The 21287-nt window shown below is 38.1% G+C and overlaps 1 protein-coding gene and 1 long non-coding RNA gene across 2 annotated transcripts in view; both read left to right on the top strand.

Moving 5' to 3' along the window:
• Window positions 1–21287, top strand: part of LOC134367660 (uncharacterized) — a 144778-nt gene that overhangs the window by 68523 nt on the left and 54968 nt on the right. The gene's annotated exons all lie outside the window — the stretch shown is intronic.
• LOC134367027 (serine/threonine-protein phosphatase 4 regulatory subunit 3B-like) lies at window positions 18140–20191 on the top strand. The gene is made up of 2 exons (XM_063083672.1): window positions 18140–19346; window positions 19506–20191. Exons 1-2 carry the CDS (start codon window positions 18140–18142, stop codon window positions 20189–20191), a joined length of 1893 nt encoding a protein of 630 aa, XP_062939742.1.

The raw sequence follows: 21287 nt of genomic DNA, 5'->3' as shown, positions 1-21287 counted from the left end.
AAAAACTGTTTTACCAACGGATCTGTCAGCACCATGCTCACCCAGTGAGCTAACCGGCCATCTCTATATGGGATCCGAACCCGTGGCCTTGGTGTTATCAGCAATGCACTCTCCTGAGTGAGCCTCAGGCCGGCCCTACCAACGGATCTGAATGCTTTCTGTTCAGATGTTTGAAATCTATCCTAATAAATCCCCTGCTGCATGCAGCTTGGCTTGATGATAATTTCAATGCCAGTTTACAATCCATTACATTGATTTTTATAAATATCACTTTCTATGTTTACGTCCTATTGTACCTGTCGAATACTGGAAAAATTGGTGCTGAGTTTGTGTACAGTTTGTGTACAGACCTGGGAAGGATAGGCAGTGTATCAGTTCAATGTAATGAAGACTCATGTATTTCTCTGAAGTCCAAACGATTGCCAAGACCATGTTGCTAAAATTTTCTGCTCAAAATGAATGATGCCTTCCACTGTCACTCTGCCTTTTTGCCACCCCACTTGATGGCAGTGAAGTAGCTGCCACTACAGTGCATTGGAATTGTTATTGCCATAGTCACTTGCCCTTTGGTAAAATCTTTCAGCTTTGCTGAGACAGTCACCACAACCCACCGGAGGTTATGTACCTCACCAGTTCTGAAAATAGTGTCCCATTTCAGTGTAGTGATGCTTTACATTTTCCTCATAGCCTGAGTGCATGCCAATTGTCTTAAGCCCTTGGGAATGCCTTTCTTCTCAAGCACTTGATGACCTTTCCAGTAGTGCTCTGCTGTGTAGTCTCCTGGTTGATTGCAGTGAAGGTGCCTGTAGGAAGTCACTGACTGGGTATTCCGAGCATCACTTCCGCTGTGTTTAAGTCCTACCGCACATGCTAGACTATCACCACAGTCAAACATTTGCTCGTGTACTTTTCCAGCCCTGGGAAAGTAATGGCCTATCAGGTCAGTGAAATACTACTCCATATGTATCTCACTTGCCCCGAAGCCTCTGGACAGTCTAGGGCTGTGAGGGACTTCCCCCACATGCAAACCTGTCAAAGCATTGGCCAAATAAAGCTTGTGTATGCTGCCTTATTGTGGTCTTATCTTTTTCCTTGATCAGCCCTGAAATCTCTTGAACTCCCTATATGGAGGCATGAAAAGAAGGTGGTAGAGTAATCTGTGATTATCTGTGGTGCATAAAACTTTTCTTAGAACGTGTGTTGGCCCATTTTCTGTTGCTGCTTATAACAGAATACCTAAAACTGGGTAATTTACAAAGAAACACAATTTATTTCTTACAGTGTTGGAGGCTGGAAAGTCCAAGGTTCAGGGGGCACACCTAATGAGGGCCTTCTTCTTGGTGGGATTTCTATGGAGTCCTATGGCAATGCAGGGTATCACATAGTGAGAGGGCTGAGCAAGGGCATTTCAACATTCTTTCTTCTTCTCCTTATAAAGCCCCAAATCTACTCCCTGATAACCCATTAAACCATTAATTTATTAATTTATCCTTTTGTGAGGGCATGGTCCTCTTAAAAGCCCCACCTTTCAAATACCATATTGGGGATTAAATTCCAACATCAGCTTTAGAGAGGGGATAAACATTCAAACTATATCAGAACATACTTTCACATTTCACATATGCCAAAAAGTTATGGGATTGGGATGAGGATATTTTGGCATGTAGTACTATTCTACAACAGTAATTATTTTTGTCACCTCTCCCAGGGTGATGGAGCACAAAGGATTACTCAAAGCCCATTTCTCCAGAGCAGTGAGAGGCCTGAAAGGGTTAATCCCAGGAAGAATTCCTTCAAGAGAGAAAGATTCCTAGGAAAATAACTCGAAATCAGGTTTTCATCCACAATCACACTAGCCTGGTCCTTCAAAACAGAATGTCTGTTCATGGTAGAAGTACCCATTTGTGGCTCCTGTTGCCTTGAGGATCCCTCCACGATCTGTAACTTGGACCAGCTCTTCAGCCTCATGTTTAAGTTTGGTAGCATTGTCTTTCAGAAAGCCATGTTAGGGCTCACAGTACTTGATGTGTTAAGCAGGACTTCCTCAATTTTCCACTTGCAATTTTAAAGGTGAAGTTAAGAATGGCATATATATGAAGACTTTCTTAAACTTTCAAGGTAGAATGGAGCCCCCATCTACCCCGTTTGTTTTGTTATCATCCATAGAACCCATAACCATATTGAGTCCTGTTAGATTCTGCAGGTAGACAATACAATTTCTTATCTGTCAGTGTTTATCTTGCACCTTTTACTGCTCTTAGCACATATTAGATGCTGAAACCTATTGGTTAGTTGGTTGAATAAATGAATATTTGGAGAGTTGAATGAATATCTAAAGAGTATGCATTTTCATTTAATTAGAGTGTATTTAAAATACTCTATCCTGAAACCAAATTTTTTTAATTTTAATGCCCAGGGTTCATAATTTTAATTTTGATGTTCAATGGTCAGTTTGCATCTATTTTTCTATACACAATAGAGAATAAGCTGGAGAAATATGTTTTTCAGTCATGTGTCTTACAAAGTTTTTGTTTGATTTTATTAAATACTATTTTATTGTTCCTCAATTAAATCTATTGGAACGAATAGAAGATAGTATGCAGAATATGTAAAAAGAAGCAAAATGTTTATCATCCTTTTATCTTTATGAGTTCCTTGATTTCTAAATAAAGAAGAGTTTATTTAACTAATGAAAAGTGTCAACAATTCTTCCATCACAATAATAGTGGCGAGACTTAAATGATCTTTTGTCATCTATATGCAATGTAAATATAAATAGAAAAGATTTCCAAAAGGATTTATTATTTGTCCAGAAACGTTTAAATGAAAAGACTGGCCTCTGTTTTATTTTCCTTCTCTCTAGTGAAGGGCTGTTTTAGTATACCAGATTTGTAACGCTAACATTTTTCATCGGAACGTAAGTCAGAGAAAACCAAATACTATTTGACCTTTAAAAACTGATTTTTTTGTTGTTGTTGTTTGTATATGAATGGATTCTCTCTCTATTGTTTGAAGGAGAAAAATGTTTGACATGGTGATCTTTAGACAGGCAATGTACAAAATCATTTATTAATTTTCGACTTGGTAATTCTGTATAATAATGAGAAATAAGGCACTGCAATATATCACATATAAAAAATTACTGAAATTAAGTCAGTAGCAGATGTAGGGTTAAAATACAAAGCACCGGTTCTTCATGAAGTTCCATAAGTAATACTCTTTAAAGATTTAGAAAGATAATGACATTTGAGCTTACCATAAATTAATGTTCAACAAGAATTTTAGCATAGGTGACTTTGTTTTAAGGAAGGTATCTTTCACGTAAATTATTTCTGCATTTTGGTAATCATTGCATTCACGATAATTTTCAAAATTTTTTTAAATTATAATTTTATAAAAAATAGTTTTGAAAGTTTTCTGGGAAGTGGGATTTGTAATTATATCCTGCCCCCAAAGCATGTTATTTATATATCAAATGTGCGAATATGCCTTGTCCACTAGTATTGCAGATACGCAAAGTTCAAGCAGCATAAATTAAAAATGTTATAATCTCCTTATCCCTCACAAAGTTCTTTGAAACCAGTTTAAAGTGATGGAGAATAAAATGTGAAAATATAAACACCATCACTGTAGATACTAAAGGCAGGTAATATTTAAGTAGGAAAAAAATAAAGTGTTCCAGTGAATAAAAGTCAAGGTGAATAATTATTCTGGTAGGGGGTGTGGTAGAAGAGGGGTTGCGTTCCACAGATGTCACAGCAGCCCCCGACGGTCCATGTCAGGGCTTTTCTCTCTGCCGTGCTGCCTCTTCATGAATTCAGTTCCCAAATCACACCTCGCTCATCGAAAATCATGAATGGAAAAATCAGTTTGGGTAACCATGATGTTAAGTGGAAAATTTGGATTTTTAAAGCAACAATGAGGAAAATCACAAGGACCCTTCTGCAGCGCCTTGAGAGACATATTTCCCCCTCCTGGGAAGTCTGGTATTTTATCATAGGTGACCCACTTCTGTTAGCTAATTCCACCCCAGGAAGCTTTTCACATCTCTCTCACCTTGCTTGCAAGGGCAGTGAGTCAGGAAAAGCTGTACTAGAGGGAGAGGCAGCCAAAAGGGAGCCCAGCCGTCCTAGCAATTCCACTGTTTGGTGCAATGGAAATTTCCTTAGCCTTGTGTCTTCTTATATTTTCTTGTGTGATGTTGTGGTTTTGTCTCATTGTAGTGGCACTATCAGAATAGGGTGATGTAATGACGGGAATAACGTATACCCCTTGTCTTCTTCCTTAATCTACTGAGATTGCTGCTACTCCATGCAATCCAGTAAGTCCCTTTATAATGATGTGATAACAGTGTCCTTTTATTTCCAATTACAAAAAATAATTTTTATCACTAACTAAGGTTGCATTTTATCAACTGTCTTTTCAGTATCCATTAACATGATCATACAGGTTTTACCATTTCATGCATTCTAGCATTAAATTTCTTCACATTGATTCAACCGTTACATAAACTGGGATTTGTTAAAGTTTATTTTTAGCATGTTGCTGGAATTAATTGCTGGGTTTTCTCCTAGGATTTTAAAACCAATTTTCTTAGAAGAACATCATGTAGGTTCTTTTTCAAGTGCTGATCCTTGAAATCCTCCCCCCGCCCCCAGGACATACATTATCATCTTGAAAGTGATATAGAAAGATTTCTAATATTGTCTATGTTTAGAAATAATTATAATGCATTAAAAAAATGAGTTCACAGATGAAGAATCTGGGTGGGCCATGCATATTTTAGAGGAACAGTTTTTTGAAAATGTCTGACATTATCATTGATTTCAGGTTTTATCCTTCTTTCTGAGTCCAATTCGGCTGTTTACAGTTCCAAAAAAAAAATTTTATTGTGTTAAGATTTTCTAGTATTCTCATGGAATTTATAGAATATTTCCCATAGGATATCTACCTTTGTTGCTATGTTCTCTTTATATTTTCTAGTGTGTATGTACATTTTTCTCATTTTTCTATTACACTTGCCAGAAGTTCACCCATTTTTTGTTGTTGTTTAATCAAAGAACAAAATCTTGGATGTAATTTTCAATTCTATTCTTTCTGTTTTCTGATTCATCAGACTTATCTATATTTGTTAAGTCCTTACTCCTGTGGTCATTAAACTTGTTTTCTTCTTTTGATAACTCTTGACTTGGCTAATAGGCTCATTTATTTTTAATCTTTCTCAATTAATAACGACAATATCTGTAGCTATGACTTTTCCTTGGAGTACTGTATTGGCCACATGAAATAAGACATATAAATATACATTGTACTCATTCTTATTTTCTAAATAGGTTAAAATTATAGTTTTAATTTTTTCTTTATTCCAATAATTGCTTCAAAAAATGTTTGACAACAGCAAAAGAAACAGCAGCCCAAAATGGCATGAGTCAAAATACAGACTTCTATAAATCATGTCAGGGGAATAGCCAAAAGCTCAAATAACAGATATGAGACACTGTAAATAACTCGACTTCAAATATGAAGACACCACAAGTTACATGTCACATGGAAGGTACTAAAAACAAATTCATTGTGATATAGCTTGATGGAGATCTCAACAACATAGATGGGAAACAGAACTAGGCACTAGGGTTCTTGTCTCTCAACATAATGTCTTTACTTGCTTACACTTTTCAAATCTTTGCACAAAATTAGTATTTGTTCTGACATACAAGTTTTAAGTAGTAAATGTTGAGATTTATATATGTGTAACTTGCTTCATAAAATGCTCATTTCAGCAATTTCACGTATGGGAGTTTAAGAACTTATTAGTAACCATGGTAATGACAAATAAAGCAGTTTCAATCATTCTGAATATGCTAGCATTGAATTCTAAATGTTCAGAGCTTAGAGAATGTAAATAAAAAGTTCAGATTACTGTTGCCATGAGCAATACAAAAGGGCACCAAGTCTCTTGAGACAATAAAAATTCTCTTTCTCCATGTTCTTGATACTCCACAACACTACTGAAAAGTGGTTTCTGGGCACACAGCTATTGATCTACTGCTCTGGATTAAGTAAAATATGAGATCACACAAAAAGACAAAATGTGTATTCTTTCAGTTCATGCAAGATGCCTTTTAAATTTCACCAGAGCCATAAATGCATGTGGGGATATGTAGGCTCCATTTACCTGCAATAAAGCAAGAAGTAGGGAGGGTCAGTGTTGCTTTTAAACTTTTACCTTAATTATTCGGTTTCGTTGTCACAAACAGGAATTTAGTAAACCTATAGTGCTTAAAATTAGTATAGTAAACTGTGAAATTATTTCCAATGTGACATTACTCTGTATATTTTTATTGGGTTCTGAGAAATGTATCTGGCTGAGACACATTAAAAGAAATCAAATAAAGCCTTTACTAACTGAACATGGAAACTTTTTATAAGATAAAACTTTTCACTTTTTAGGGTAACATCTTCATTAAATGGCTCCAATCAATGATTTTCTAGAGTACAAGCTGCAGAATTTTAAATAAATGTGATCCTTTGTTGTTTAAATTGGAATAAAATCAGTATACTATATAATAAACATCAAAATGTTTCTATTAGTACACTATCTTCGATATAATTGGGTAACAATAATTTTATCCTCTTTAAATTACTGTTTAGTATATACATGCATGGAGAGACAAGAACACTGTGCAAAAATATTCTATTTTAACTCAGTGGTTTTCAGTTGGGGGTTATTTTGTCCTCGAGAAAACATTTGGCAATGTCTGGAGCCATTTTTGCTTGTACAAATGGCAGGAGAGAGGGCTGCTACTGGCCTCTAATGGTAGAGGCCAGGAATGTTGCTAAACATCCTACAGTCTATAGTAACATCATTTAGACCTATATCTTTTACCTTTTTTCTCCTTGTAGTTGGGATAATAGAAATAACCCACACAAGAAAGAACAGGAGATAAAAGGGAACAAAATAGTGTGATTGCGTGTGTGTAAAACTCAGCATATATTGAGGCACTCATACTTACCTGGCTGTGTCCAGCCCAGCTGGGGTTGTTAGTCATCCATGCTGTGCCATGCTATGCAGTAACCAAGACCCCCACCAGATGTCATGTCACCCCGCCTTCTCTCATTCTGTGGTTACCACAGACTTGTTAACACCCTGCTGCAGCTACAGGCCCCCTAGGTCTCACCCTGTGGTTTCCACAGACTGCTAAAACAGAATTTTTCAGCATGCTTCTCACCTGCTGTACTTTTTCACCCTGAAACAGAGTCATACCCCCATAAGATCATAAGATCACTGCTCTTGCTCAGTCACAGAATCCCTGAAATACTATACTATAAAAATAACTGCCCCACTGTGTTGGGATGCTCAGCATTTGGACTTGAGTCTGGTGAGACAACGCCAGCATATCAATAAACTCTGTTTTCCTGTTTTAATCCTTGGTGTTTCCTGCCTGTACCTGTGAGTTCACAGTAACTCACTGCAACACAAGCAATAACTCATGAAAACTTGAGTTGCACAAATTGACTCTGCTCTGGACCCAAGCCGTAAGTGAAATCAAGCAATTTGACCTATTTTCACGAGAAAACCAATTAAAATCAAGGGTACTGAGAAATGGCAGGATCACCTAGAGCACCACAGGCTTTTGAGAGGACTCCTATTATACAGAACTCACCGTCCAGCTCTAAAGCACACAGCTTAGACCAGCCACTCCTCCAGAGCCTCCCAGGCTCTAAGCCAATCACAGGGTTCCTCTCTTTTGCTGCCTTCACCTCAGAAAGTGCCTGGGCTGAGGAAGTAGGGAGGGAGATTATGTCTCTCAACAGCTCACAGGCATATGCAAGCCTTGATAAATTTGCATTTAACGCCTAGCCACTCAGCCCACGTAAACAAAAAGGCTTCAGTTTCTTGGACCCATTTTCTTTTAATGGGAGTAATGTGCCTTAAAGAGTATAATAATGACTTCACCCAGCACCATTGTGTTTTATACATGTTACCTCTTTTAATCCTATAACAAGCAAATGAAGTAGAGAATGGTTCCACTTTAGAGATGCAGAAATTGAGGCCCAGACATATTAGATATCTGTCCATGTCACATGACTAGTGCCTGGCAGAGCCTGGGTTTCAACATGAACTATCTGTTTTTGTGTTTGAGCTCTTAATCACCAAGACTGCTTCCTCTCAGTGACAGACACAGATAAGGAGAGAAATGTGGATCTGCATATGTATGCATATGTGGATGGGATATAAATATGGATGCAAATGAACATATAGATGACTATAACTATATGCCACTGTATCTATCTATATATATCTTCTAAGTATAAAATAAATAGTAAATATATGTCATTGCACTTTTTTCCATGTGCTCTTTTATTTTCATTTCTTGTAGGCTTTCTTTTTTCAGTTCCTTGTTCCAGTAACTAGGTTTCTTCCTTCCTTTCCTTGATCTATTTTCTGCATGGGGGTAATTGCTTCCTATACTGTAAGCAACTGACACTTCCCTGAAGTAACTGAAAAGACCCCAGGGACAGATTTATAGTCAGAGGCCTTAGGTGTTAAAACACCCTTGGGACTCCAGTTGAGCCTGAACATTAGAGCCCTAGGGAATGGGTATGTCTTATCATTTTTCATTGCTGTTCTTTGTTGCTTATTCTTAATAGATGGCAAAGACTCCCATAAGTATGTGCCAAGAGCAACCTCAAGAATATTACAAAAAAGGCATATTCTTCCTCTCATATTTTCATTGTTGAATTAAAGTGAAAAACAGGCTAATATTGCTGAAGTCAACATAAATACACAAGACACAGAAATTGGATCATTAGGTAGATATAATTTTAGAATAATGGGGGGTTCTTTGAAGATATATAGAATTGCTATATAGTAGAATTCTATTTCTCCTTGAGATATGCTGCTAAAATTATCTTTTGTGAAGAGAGAAACATGCAACCAAGAAAGTCAGACACCATCAATGCAATGGCATGGTCAGGTGTGACTGTCCTGGGGAAGACTGGCGCTTACCTTCTGATGAAAGGAAGCCACTCAGCGTATGTGACCTGTCATTCTCTGCCTCTGCCAGTGAAAAGAGAATAGGAGAAGTTACAACAGGAACGTTCGGAATGTTTATTTGAGAGGAAAGGCAAAAAAGGGTCTGATTGGTGCAAGCTGAATGATATTAGAAAATATTATCTATGCAAGTTGTCACATCTCCTTACTTGATCATCTTTAAAATAAAATTTAAAAAAAAACTTCTGCTCTGGATAATAAAACCAGTCTAGGTAATCTAATTCTACCTATGGATGGCATGAGATGCACAGAGTAAAGTATCAATGAGATAATCTCAAGTGGATTTTTTTTTAAAGATGAGCTGTAAGGGGGTCTTAACCCTTGACTTGGTCTTGTCAGCACCACACTCTCCAAGTGAGCTAACCAGCCATCCCTATATAGGGATCTGAACCCGTGGCCTTGGTGTTATCAGCACCAAACTCTGCCAAGCGAGCCATGGGCCAGCCCCTCAAATGGAAAATTTTAAAAGGAGTTCTCCATATACAGCTGCATTAAAAGAGATACAGCTTGAGCAAATGAGTGGCAAGCATCGTAATGAGATTACTACAAAGAGTGATCCCACTGATGAGTGAATGGGACAAATGGCTGTAAAAACCATGTTTACAAAGATCTTTTATGAGTTCAGAGTGGGAAAAAATAAAGAGAGAAAAAATACATTTGGAAAGAGAAACAGTTGTGAAAAGTCAAGGGGCGAGATATGCTGAAGGCAAATTCGAGTAGCACACATTTGTAAAGCTAGCATTTCAACTGAAGCTTAGTACAATCAGAAGCATGTGGAAAAAAGAAATAAACTCAAAATTAGTTTACCTCTATTTACAGCAAAAATAAGAAATAGGATAAGAATAGTTCTGTTTTGGAGACAAATACTTTAAGGTAGAGAGATGACCAAGTAGAAGCAGTTGATACCTAATTGCCCTCTATTCTTTCCATTAAGGAGAAAAAGAGGGCGGTGAGAGAAAGGAAGGGACATATGGAGACATATATTTGCCTGTCCCGAAAAGCTTAGAATTCTAACCTGATGATTTTATAACATTGATATATAATTTGGCTTCAGCACCTTTTTAAAGAGAAAGGAAAGAGAACGGTGACATGCTGTAGAGCAAAGAGCTTAACCACACAGGTTCTTGACTCTGACTCCAGTTTTCAAATCTAAGCTGAGTTTTACTGTGGAAACTCGGACAAGTTTGTTCACCTCAATACACTCAGACAGAAAAAAGTTTAAGGAAGATCCTGAAAAAAAAAAAACTGGTTTCTGAAATTGATACTAAATTAATAGATTTTAATAAAATGAGAAGGAATTTAATTCTTTTTATAATGAAATCCTTCCATCATAGTGAAGAGAGTGATTTTTTTCACATTCTTTTATACACTCGTTCTTAATATTCGCTGAATACGTTTCGTCTTCTAGGCAACGCGATACAGGGGAGAATAAGACTGTCCAGGATCCATCTTTGCCTCTGGTGGGGTGGGGGCAGAATAAGACAATAAAAGTAAGCAAATGATGTGGTGACTTCAGATTGAGAAAGTTCTACTGATAAGCTAAAATAAGGCAACGTTAGAGAAGAGAAGGGGTTGCTGTCTCAGATTGTGGGCAGAGAGGTATTTTTCAGGGACTGATTTTGGAGACAAAATGTGAAAGATGATGAGGGGGATATGTGAAAATATAGTTGCACGGAATTCTGGCCAGTGGAAGCAGCAAAAACAGAGGCCGTAGACAGGAAAGAGATATGCAAGAAAGCCAGTGAGCAAGATGAGCAGTAAGCTGAGGGGAAAGGGGTTGGAGATGAGTGTGAGGAGGTGAGACCTGCTAGAATGCTAGACTGTGGATTTGTAGAAAGTGTGAAAGCTCTCCCTGCTGCAGGGAAAGACCTGCAGGACATCAGAAGGGGAGTTGTGTCTTGAATCAACTCCTTGAGTTTCATTATTAACTTATTTGGTAGCTACTGTCCCCAGCAGACACCAGAGGTCCACACATGAGTCTCCTGGGGGTGGAGGGTTGGTGCATGGGCAGGGCAGCCTCAGTGTCAGGGGTCAAATTGCTGCAGGGCTTCAATGACACAACCACAATATAAAACTTTAAGAGTTTTTAGTACTTATGGAACCTGGGGTGTACAAGGCATGGCTGGAGGACGCCACATGTACAGGGAGGCCAGGGAGGGAGTGCAGGTGGGCTGAGTGGGGACCCTTGGGCCAACACTTTTATAGCCAAACAGGTTTTCTGCAGAGAGTTTCAATTATTGGATTTAAAGCAAGCAGGAACTAGTTCCAGGAGCTCATGCTGTGACTGAGGGGTGGTCACTCTAAGTTTCCAGGCAGATGTCTGAATGGTCCCTTTAAAGGAAGCAGTGGGAAAGCAGGTAGCCCAGCCTGCTAGGTAGAGGACATGCCCCTAAGTCTTTCTCTCTGGCCACCAGCTGAAGCCATCCAGGCAGGGCATAGAACTGGAAACTGTGTCAAGGGTGACTGAACTTTTCTTCTGGTATGAAAAGGTAAACGTATATTCAAAAATGGATCCTAAAGCAACATAAAACTATAAGCACTCACTACACATTACTAAAACAAATTCATTTTTTAATTTTTTTCCTGGAGAAAGACCTGAAAATAAATGACATTTACTGTTTTATTATAAATATGCAGAGATCCTGGTTAATAGAAATCTTGGACAACAAAAGTTCAAATAAGCTGGTTTAACTATATCAGACATGAAATAAGAACTGTAATATTTGAGTTTTTTAAACTGCTTTTTACATGTTGGAAACTTAGTAAATGATAAGAACTGAACATTATTACTAGCAGTATTTCTCGACTAGGAGTAATTTTGCTTCCCCCCTCCCACCCAAGAAAGATGTTTGGCAGTGTCTGGAGATACTTTTGGTTGTCAAAACTGGGGGACTGGGTGCTAATGGCATCTAGTGTACAAAGAAGAACTACCCTACTCAACCTACTCTCAATAATCAACCAACCAGCCAATGTAGGCATTTTCAAGGCCTGAGATCTTTATCAAAATTCACTTCATAGGGTCCTGTTTCATGGGAAACATAACACGTAAGGATCATCTAAGACATAGGAATACAGTTGTTGTATTTATGAAGTTATGCAGTACACATTCACTACTAAAAACCATGATACTCTATGCATCACCTATAAATCTGATAAGCCTCTTAAATTATACTTTTAAGTAACTATAAACAAAAATTTGATATTATTTGAGTGATTTTAGTGTATAATTTAAAAATACATTCCTACACCACCATACCAGCACTCCTGCCCAAGAAAATGATAGCAGATCACCTTGCGGTAACAAAACACAGAAGGTTATTTTTCGGGAAGAATGAACCAGATCTTCACACATGTAGCAATGCATCCAAAATCAATACTAGCCAAGATGTTTAGGATTTTTCCTTATTTATCATCAAAACAATTTTTTCTCTGTCTGACTCAGTCCAATTCTCTCACAAAATATCAAATATATTATATTTAAGGCACTCTTTTAAATGATAATGGAAGTAAATGTTAAGTTGAAATCAACTGCTACCTATAAAATGAAAATTTATATTTTATTGCATAATAGGTTTTGTGTTATTCTGAAGAAATGGAGATTATTTCTATCTGTAAGTAAAAGTTGAGCATTTTTTCACTCCAAATTAGGCTCCTTGCTGTTATTTATACGAAATGGTTATAGGACAATTAGTAAGAAGACAGCTAATGTTATTCCCAGTGATCCAGGTGGGAAAAGGATGTAGCCTGGTCTATCCAGAAAAGGAGAAGTGAAGATCTATGAATTATGTAATTTAAAACAAAATTCAAAATGAGTCTAGAAGTAACTATTTGAACAGTAAGAAGAGGAGAGGATGGCACTGAAAGTGAGATTCTAAAATTTACATGAGGCCAAGACAACATTTTTCTCCTTTTCCGTCCTCTCCTAAGTTTCTGAGGTGTGAGCAGAAGATTATGGAGCTTCCACAGAAGCCAAGCACACAACTGAGAATGTGCTAGTGCTGACACAAACGCCTGTAGATCCGAGAAAATACTTAAGACTGAGTCTCACTTCTGATACTATGGGAAGATGAGGGCCAGTACTGCTGCAGTGCACACACAACAGGATGACGCTTTCAGCTGAGAATAAAAGGTTTTAAGTGTTCACACCCTCTAATACTCTATGTATACAGGGACCACACATCACTCTTGGCCCAGAAAACTTCTGGGTTATACTTGTTGTCCAAGTTTGTGGAAGATTGCATCAATGTACCCAATTCTTCACCCTTCCTTCTCCCTATGTCCTTTGCTACATAACTTTGCTATGTTCCCGCAATCTAGGGGCAGCATACATTTTTATCCCTTGATTCTGGTCTTGGCCATGAATTTTGTTTGGACAAGATATGACTCAAACAGAAGCTTGAAAGAGATTGAACATTTTAATACTAGAATTAAGGTTCTTTCAGTACTTGAGAGTGGATGGAAAAGCCGGGATCTCCATCTGAAATCTCGAAGTTACAGAAGAAATATTTGACAGAACATGGAGGAAAACATCCAGCTGATTCAATTCACTAGTTTTTCTTGCAACTAAAAGCTGAAAACAGGAGAATATTCTTTCTCTGGTCACTATCAGTAAGAAGTAAACTATCCAAAAGGGTGGAATTGGGGCAGCAGAGAAAATGCCAAGTGTACCTTGTAAATTAAAAATATCTCCTGATACAACCATCAAACTATTCCAAAATAGGACTGGACATAAAAGTTCAAATTCCCTGTTTTGTCCCCAGTGCCTGATATAGGGCCTGTACATAGGGGCTGCTCAATGACTACGTGAGAAATAAATAAATGGATTATTGGAAATAATCCTAGAAAAAAAGGTTTGTTTATTTGTTTATTTGTTTGTGTGTTTGTTTGTTTATTTATTTATACATACATACATACATACATACATACATACATACATACATACATACCATAAATAATTGTTGAGAAAATACAATAAGCCATGCCTACAGCAAGTGCTAGAAACACAGAACTGAGCAAAATAAAACAATAAAAAAATAAAATCACAGCCCTTATACAGCTGATAGTCTGGTTTAAAAAACAGAATAAGAGAAGTACAAAGTGATCAGATGATACTAAGTTCTGTGGAGGAAAAAAAAAAAATATATATATATATATATATAAGAGATGGGTAGGGTGGGATGGGAGGACATTACAATTTTCAAGAGGTGGTTAGGGAAAGTCTCACTGGGGGGGGGACATTTGAATAAATTTTTGAAGGAGGTGAGGGTGTGCCACATAGATACAATTCTGAGAAGTAGAGTGTTCTGGGTGGAAAGAAGGGCAGGTGCAAAGGCCCTGAAGCAAGAGTGTGCCTGATGTAGTTCAGACACAGCAAGGTGGCTAGTGTGGCAGGCGTAGAATATGGGAAAGAGAGACTATCAGGTGAAGAGCTTGCATAGTTCAAGGGGCCAGATCTTGTTAGGCTGTATATACCGCAGGTAGAACTTTGGCTTTTATTCTAAGTAGGGTAGAAACACATTTGAGCAAAGAAGTGGGAGGGTATGACTTCTGTTTTAAAAGTCCCCGCTCCCGTTATTGTGCTGAGAATGTACTAGTAGGGCAAAAAGGTAGAAGCCAGGGGAAGAGAATATTAGAAATTTCCAAATGAAAGATGATGGTGCTTTGACACTGGTGGTAGTGGTGAGGAGCAGTACGATTTTGAATACGTTGTGAAAGTCAGACAGACAGCATATATGAGAAAAGTAAACATAAAGAGTCAGAAAGAGAAAAGTCAAGAATGACCCCATATTGTTTAGAAGAACAAAAGGAAGGATGGAGTTGACACTGCTTGCCTTGTGTTTCGACTATGAAATGCTCTTTCTTCCTACAAATAGAATATTTAGACGTCTAAATATTCTATCTGTATATAGTTGCTTGGGTTACCTATATCTAAACTTCAGAAATATGTGACACACTTCTTTAATGTCTTCTAAAACAACTCAGGAAGTATACAAATTAAGCTCTTAGTAGTCATAAGATGTGGATGAATTGCAAAACCCTTGTGTAAAAGTATTTTTTTTCAGAGCAGAGTCATCAAAACTATACCATTTACTACCCTAACTTCTGGGGGAAGAAGTGTGAGGAAGGCAGACGTCCAATATGGAAGAAGCCTCCTGAGTCTTAAGATTGATACCACCCGGTTGGATTTTGAACTGCTCTTAAGTTTTTCCTTCACAAAACAAAATGGAGAAATATCAAATAACAGTGATCGTTGGGATAAAAATCGCATTGTTGTAAACATCTGCTGTAACCATTTGTTCATAGTCTGGGAAAGAGCATTACATATTGGGAACAGCAAAGTGGGGAGTCAGAACTACTCTATAAAACGCCTGGGTTCAAATACTGGCGTCATCACTAACTGTGAGGGTTTAAACCAAATACTTGACTGAGTTTGCAGTTTCAAGGTTTTTTCTCTCCAATAGGACAGTAATAACATCTTCCTAATGCCATTAGTGAATGAAGGTTAAGTGAAAAAGTAAATAATGCATACAAAAAAATGGTTTACACAGCTCCTAGGCTATGGCAATTACTTACTGGTATTACTTTGCTCCCTGTCAAACAATAGCAGCAAAAACAACAAAATAATAATCTTTGGTAGGTATAAGAGAGGAGGCAAAAAAAGGCATTACTCTGCTTTTCAAACCAAATAAGACAGGAACTGAAAAACACTACTGCAGAAATAGCAATAAGAAATACAGACTTGAGGCTCTTTTAGATTGTAAAGAGACTCTGTGAACCCAGTTAAGATAAAGAGACCTTAACTGGCCTAAGGGAAACTCTCAGTGATAAAATTATGAGAACACACAGATTTGTGCTGAATGCCTCTCAAAGAATACAACCTGAGGGCACATTCACAGAATTGACAGTATTATAATTGATTCTAATAGACAGTTTAATATGAACACAGCAGAGAAAAAAATTGGGCCATTAGCATCCATGTCATTATACTTACTGTGTATTTGCACATCCTGTCATTTAAATTTGTTTTTCACTAATACATGTATTAGTTTTTCTGTTAGTCATTTATTAATTCTTATGTTTAAATATTATTTATGATTTGTAAATGTTACTAAACCAGCAGTATCCTGGCATTGATTTGGATTTTATCATGAAATGACTGTCTAACAGAAAACCAAATAAAATAAACAAACAAATAAACAAGGGGGCTGGCTGGTTAGCTCGCTCAATAGAGTGTGGTGCTAGTAACACTGGGGTCAATAATTCAGATCCCATGCAAGCCAGCCACCAGAAAAGAGAAAAAAAAATAAAAGAAAAAAAATGATTGTAATTCACATTCAACTCCCATGTGCCCCATCTATACTGTCCCAGGGAACATTCTCTGTGCTAGAATATTCTGGAGGCAACACTGCCAGAGAGGTGTGTGGAAGTTTTTCTGTGTTTTACTTGAGAATTGTCATATACCTCCAATGCTATGTAAAATGAAGTGATTGTTACAAATAGGACTCTTCAAGTCCAAATGTGCTTAGTGTGGCCCACTTCACAGATTTTCCCTTGCAATAACAGTGTTAATGTTTTGGAGAAATATTTTTTAAAAGAACACTGCAGGAGTTGCAGCTACATCAAAAATCAACTTGGTTACTGTTGAAATTATATTTAACAGACTTGCCACATCCAAGCTTCTATTTTTCAGTTGGCCATACACAGTTGTGCATCTAAAGGAGGAAGTGCGTGACTTTCATCTTGTCTTGATAATTTTATGTTATTACAAATTATATAGATGGAAGGAATGTGAAATAAAGTGTGATGAAAGCCAAGAAAAGAAGGGGATATCACAGTTTAATAGCTGAGAAAAACAATTTTGGAATCAGAAAGACATGTGTTCAAATCAGAGTCCCTCAATTTATTAGCTGTGTGACCTTTGGCAGTTTACTTAAGTTCCCTAAGTCTATTTCCTGATTCAAAAAGGATTCTTTATACTCCTGTATCACTGAATTATTACCAAAATTAAGTAAGAAAATATGTATAACATTCTTGTCACAGTGTCTTGAACACTGTAAGCACTTAAATATTACACTTGGTCAATTATGTTATTACCTTCTTCATAATAATAATAAGCACTAATTATTATTATTTGTTGTGGTCATTGTGATTATCATCACTAAGAAAAGAAGTAAAATAATTTATCTGTAATTGTCAGTATCCACTCTTGGCTAATTTCAACTCACAGTTTCCCTTTGGCTCAGTCCTTCCCTAACAATAAGGAACGAACTTATGGATTGGAAAATGTAAGAAAATGTGTGCTGGAAGACAGAGCTTCAGGCCTAAGTGAACAGAGGAAAGGGGCTGCCCAATTCCCTCTTGGAACAATATCCTCTCTCAAAGATGGATTAACAGAGGGATCCAGGCTTAGGCCAAGTCTTATGGAGGAGACCCAAGCCTATTCCTCTGATTCTTGCTAATGGTCTACAGGTCACTTGCTCCTGCTTCTTATTTGGTCCAGCCTTTTCTTGTCGTAGAACGTCAGATGTGGACTTGGTCAGGACATAGGTGATAAAGCTTCCCTTTTGTCAAAGGTCCTAAGTCTCCATCCCCACACACGAGATGAGTAAAAATGTTTCCGAGGGACAACAATCCTTTATGCAAGAACATCCTCTAACTTCGAAGCTTCCATGCGTGCATTTAGCAGCAGCTCCCTGTGGCAAGTATAGTTACTGTCACATAAGCACATTCTTGGGGCAGAATCCTGTGGGGATCACAAGATTCCTTCGGGGTCGAGGCTATTTCAGACAGCCGAGAGCAGGCCCAGAGGCTCCCTTTTTAGGAGATCGTAGGTAAGGGAGGGCAGAAGGCAGGGATGGAGGTTGGGGAGATTGAAGTGGGGACAGTGGAAGACAGCAGGGCCGCCGGGAACCCTGCTGACCTGTGGCCCCCCAGGAGCCGCTGCTGCCCCTGTGACCACTGCCGGCCCGAACTGCCACCTCGGCCACCGTAGCTGTCCTAGTCGCCGCAGCTACCGTTGCCAGGATACGCAAAGTGGCGGCCGGAGCCAACCCCGGGTCTGGTGCGGTGAGGCCGGAGGTGGACATGGCGAGCAGACGGCGTCACGTCAGAGTCTGTGTTCGGGATGAAGACCAGCGCTGGGACCAAGTAGGTCCCGGGGACGTGTCCTGGGCTTCCACTGAGCTGGTCCAGCTGCCTAACTGTGAACTCGATGGGCTTGAACAAATCGCTGCTTTGGTTACCTCGGTTCTCCCCTCACCTACTGGCAAGGAAAGGCTGGCTCTGGTCCTGGAAAGTGAGGATTATATTCAAAAACTCCTGCAGCTGTTCCGCACTTGTGAAAATCTAGACAACACCGAAGGCTTACACCGTTTCCATGCAATTATTAAAGGCCTGTTCTCCTTCGACAGCAAACCTCTGTTTAAGATCATGCTTTCTGATGAGTGTATCATGGATGTGATGGGATGCCTTGAATACGATCCTGCTTTGGCTCAGCCAAGACGGCATAGGGAATTCTTGAGCCAAACTGCCAAGTTCCAGGAATTTATACCAATAACAGACTCTGAACTTAGGCAAAAAATACGTCAGATGTACAGAGTGCAGTACATATATGACGTTCTGGTGCCTCAGCCACCCACATCTGCAGATAATCTTTCTACTCTCCAACATTTTATTTTCCTCAAGAAGGTTGAGATAGCCAGCATGCTGCAGCGAGATCGCAAGTGTTTGTCTGAAGTTTTGGCACAGTTAACGGATAAGACTCTAGATGATGACAAATGGCGTGAATTGGTGCTATTTTTCAAGGACTTCTGTGCATTTTCTAAGACATTTCGGCCTCAAAGCAAGTATAAGCTATTCCAAAAGTTGACACAATTGGAAATTCTTCCTGCTCTTAAAATCGTAATGAGTGCTGATGATGTGCTAATAAGATCGGCTGCTACAGATATATTTACTTATCTTGTTGAGTACAGTCCATCGAAGATCCGAGAACTTGTAATGGAGGAAGCAGAGAAGACTGAAGGTGATGACCTTTTCATGAATGTAGTGATTAAACAAATGACCTGTGATACTGATCCTGATCTGGGAGGTGCTCTGCACGTGATGGAACATCTGCGCACTTTGCTTGATCTGCACAACATGCTGTCAGTATCCAATAAAAACGTAAGATGCGATTTTCTAAATTTCTTCTATAAACATTGTCTGCATAACCTGATAGCACCACTTTTGGCCACCACTTCAGAAGACAAACGTGAAGGAGGTAATATATCCACCGAAAGCAACAATTGCCCCAATAATTATCAAACAGCACAGCTGCTTGCTATAATTTTAGACCTACTCACATTTTGCTTACAACAACACACACATTACATAAAAAGCTCTATTTTGAGCAATGATTTGCTAAGAAGGGTCTTGATTTTGATGAATTCAAAGCACACTTTCCTGGTCTTGTGTGCTGTTCGCTTTATGAGAAGGATGATTGGCCTTAAAGATGAACTTTATAATAGTTACATCATCGGGGGAAATCTGTTTGACCCAGTTGTAAATGCTTTTCTGCATAATGGAACCAGGTACAATATGTTGAATTCAGCTATTATTGAGCTGTTTGAATACATAAGAGTGGAAAATATCCCGTCTCTTGTTGCACATATAGTCGAAAAGTTTTATAAGGCACTTGAATCGATTGAATATGTCCAGACATTCAAAGGACTGAAGATTAAATATGACGATCAGAAGGACAGGGAAAGTCGAATACAGAATTATTTGCGTTCCATCCCATATGGTAACATACCTCAAGGAGGTGCCAAAGTCTCGGAGGTAAAGGAAGAAATGTGTTTTAAAGAAGATATGGGAGTAGCAGTCATGCCATCATTAGAAAATAACTTTCCAGATTCTTATGATCAATTCATGGAGACAAAAAGAACAAAAGAAGATTGGAAGGAGGTAGGCCTTCCCAAAAGAACATCATCTAGTGACTTAAAATTGTTTTCATCTCCTTCTGCTGCTTTTGCTAATAGAACAAGGAGCCCAAACGGTAGCAGCGTAGTTCGTTTAGTGGATTATCCAGATGATGACGATGAAGAAGAAAATAAAGAAGAAGAAACATCCCCCAGGGAAAGACCTTATCTCAGCAAATAAAATCTTTATGGAAGACCCTCAACATGTGCTTCAACTAAAATTCTACAAATTTCAATGAGCTGAAAAGTCTGATTCCAAAAGCTTTCTTGTGTGAGATATGCAATAGCATATATGATGAGTTTAAGAGGGTTCAATTCTGTAAAAAAGAAGACTTTCCATAACCTTAAAAAAAAAAAAGGAACCAGACTTGCTTTTAAGAAAGTAATATGAAGAAGAATGTAAACCATCTATAATTTTACGATACGGTATAATTTGTTTGAAATTATACTCCGAGGAGTAGTCCCAGACTATTTTTTTTTTCTTGCCTACCTACATATTATCAAAAAGAACTTCTGTCTTAAAAATATTCCTTTTAACTCTTTTGTTAAATATTTAGCTGAATATTTTGTTGAATATTTAGTTTGGGGGAAACACAGGCTGATTAAGTAATATTAACGTAGTTTTGTTTCAGGAGTTTATATTAGAAACAACTTCGACAGTTCCTGCAAAGTCTGCTTGCACAATCGTTCTAACCATGGTGTTCTTCCCTTCAGTTGCCTTTTTGAAATAACCGTTTATGTTTATATGGAAAAACAAGGCCAAATAAAATAAAAAATAAAGTTATGCTGTCCAGACCTTTCTGCAAACATTTAACAAAAATTCAGCCTGATGGTTAGAGGGAAGGAACTTCCAGAATATATTTCTTTTTTTTTTTTTTTTATTTTGTCGATATACAATGTGGTTGATTATTGTGGCCCATTACCAAAACCTCCCTCCCTAGTCCCTCTCCCCCCTCCCACCAAACAATGTCCTCTTTGTATGCTTGTCGTGTCAACTTCAAGGAATTGTAATTGTTGTGTCTTCTCCACCCCCCTCCGGGTTTGTGTGTGTGTGTGTGTGTGTGTGTGTGTTTGTGTGTGTGTGTGTGTGTTTGTGTGTGTGTGTGTGAATTTATTTATTTATTTTTAGCTCCCACCAATAAGTGAGAACATGTGGTATTTCTCTTTCTGTGCCTGACTTCTTTCAGTTGATATAATTCTCTCTAGTTCCATCCATGTCGTTGCAAATGGCAGTATTTCATTCTTTTTTATAGCTGGGTAGTATTCCATCGTGTAGA

Source organism: Cynocephalus volans, chromosome X, assembly GCF_027409185.1.
Source record: "Cynocephalus volans isolate mCynVol1 chromosome X, mCynVol1.pri, whole genome shotgun sequence".
NCBI classification, from domain to species: Eukaryota; Metazoa; Chordata; class Mammalia; order Dermoptera; family Cynocephalidae; genus Cynocephalus; species Cynocephalus volans.
Note: the sequence above shows the minus strand (reverse complement) of the source record. Positions and strands in the feature narration are given on the sequence as shown.

Coding starts and splice junctions, on each gene's coding strand:
- LOC134367027 (XM_063083672.1), top strand. CDS start 18,140: ATGGCGAGCAGACGGCGTCACGTCAGAGTCTGTGTTCGGGATGAAGAC. Junction 19,347..19,505: donor CGAAAGCAACAATTGCCCCA/ATAATTATCAAA, acceptor TCCTGGTCTTGT/GTGCTGTTCGCTTTATGAGA.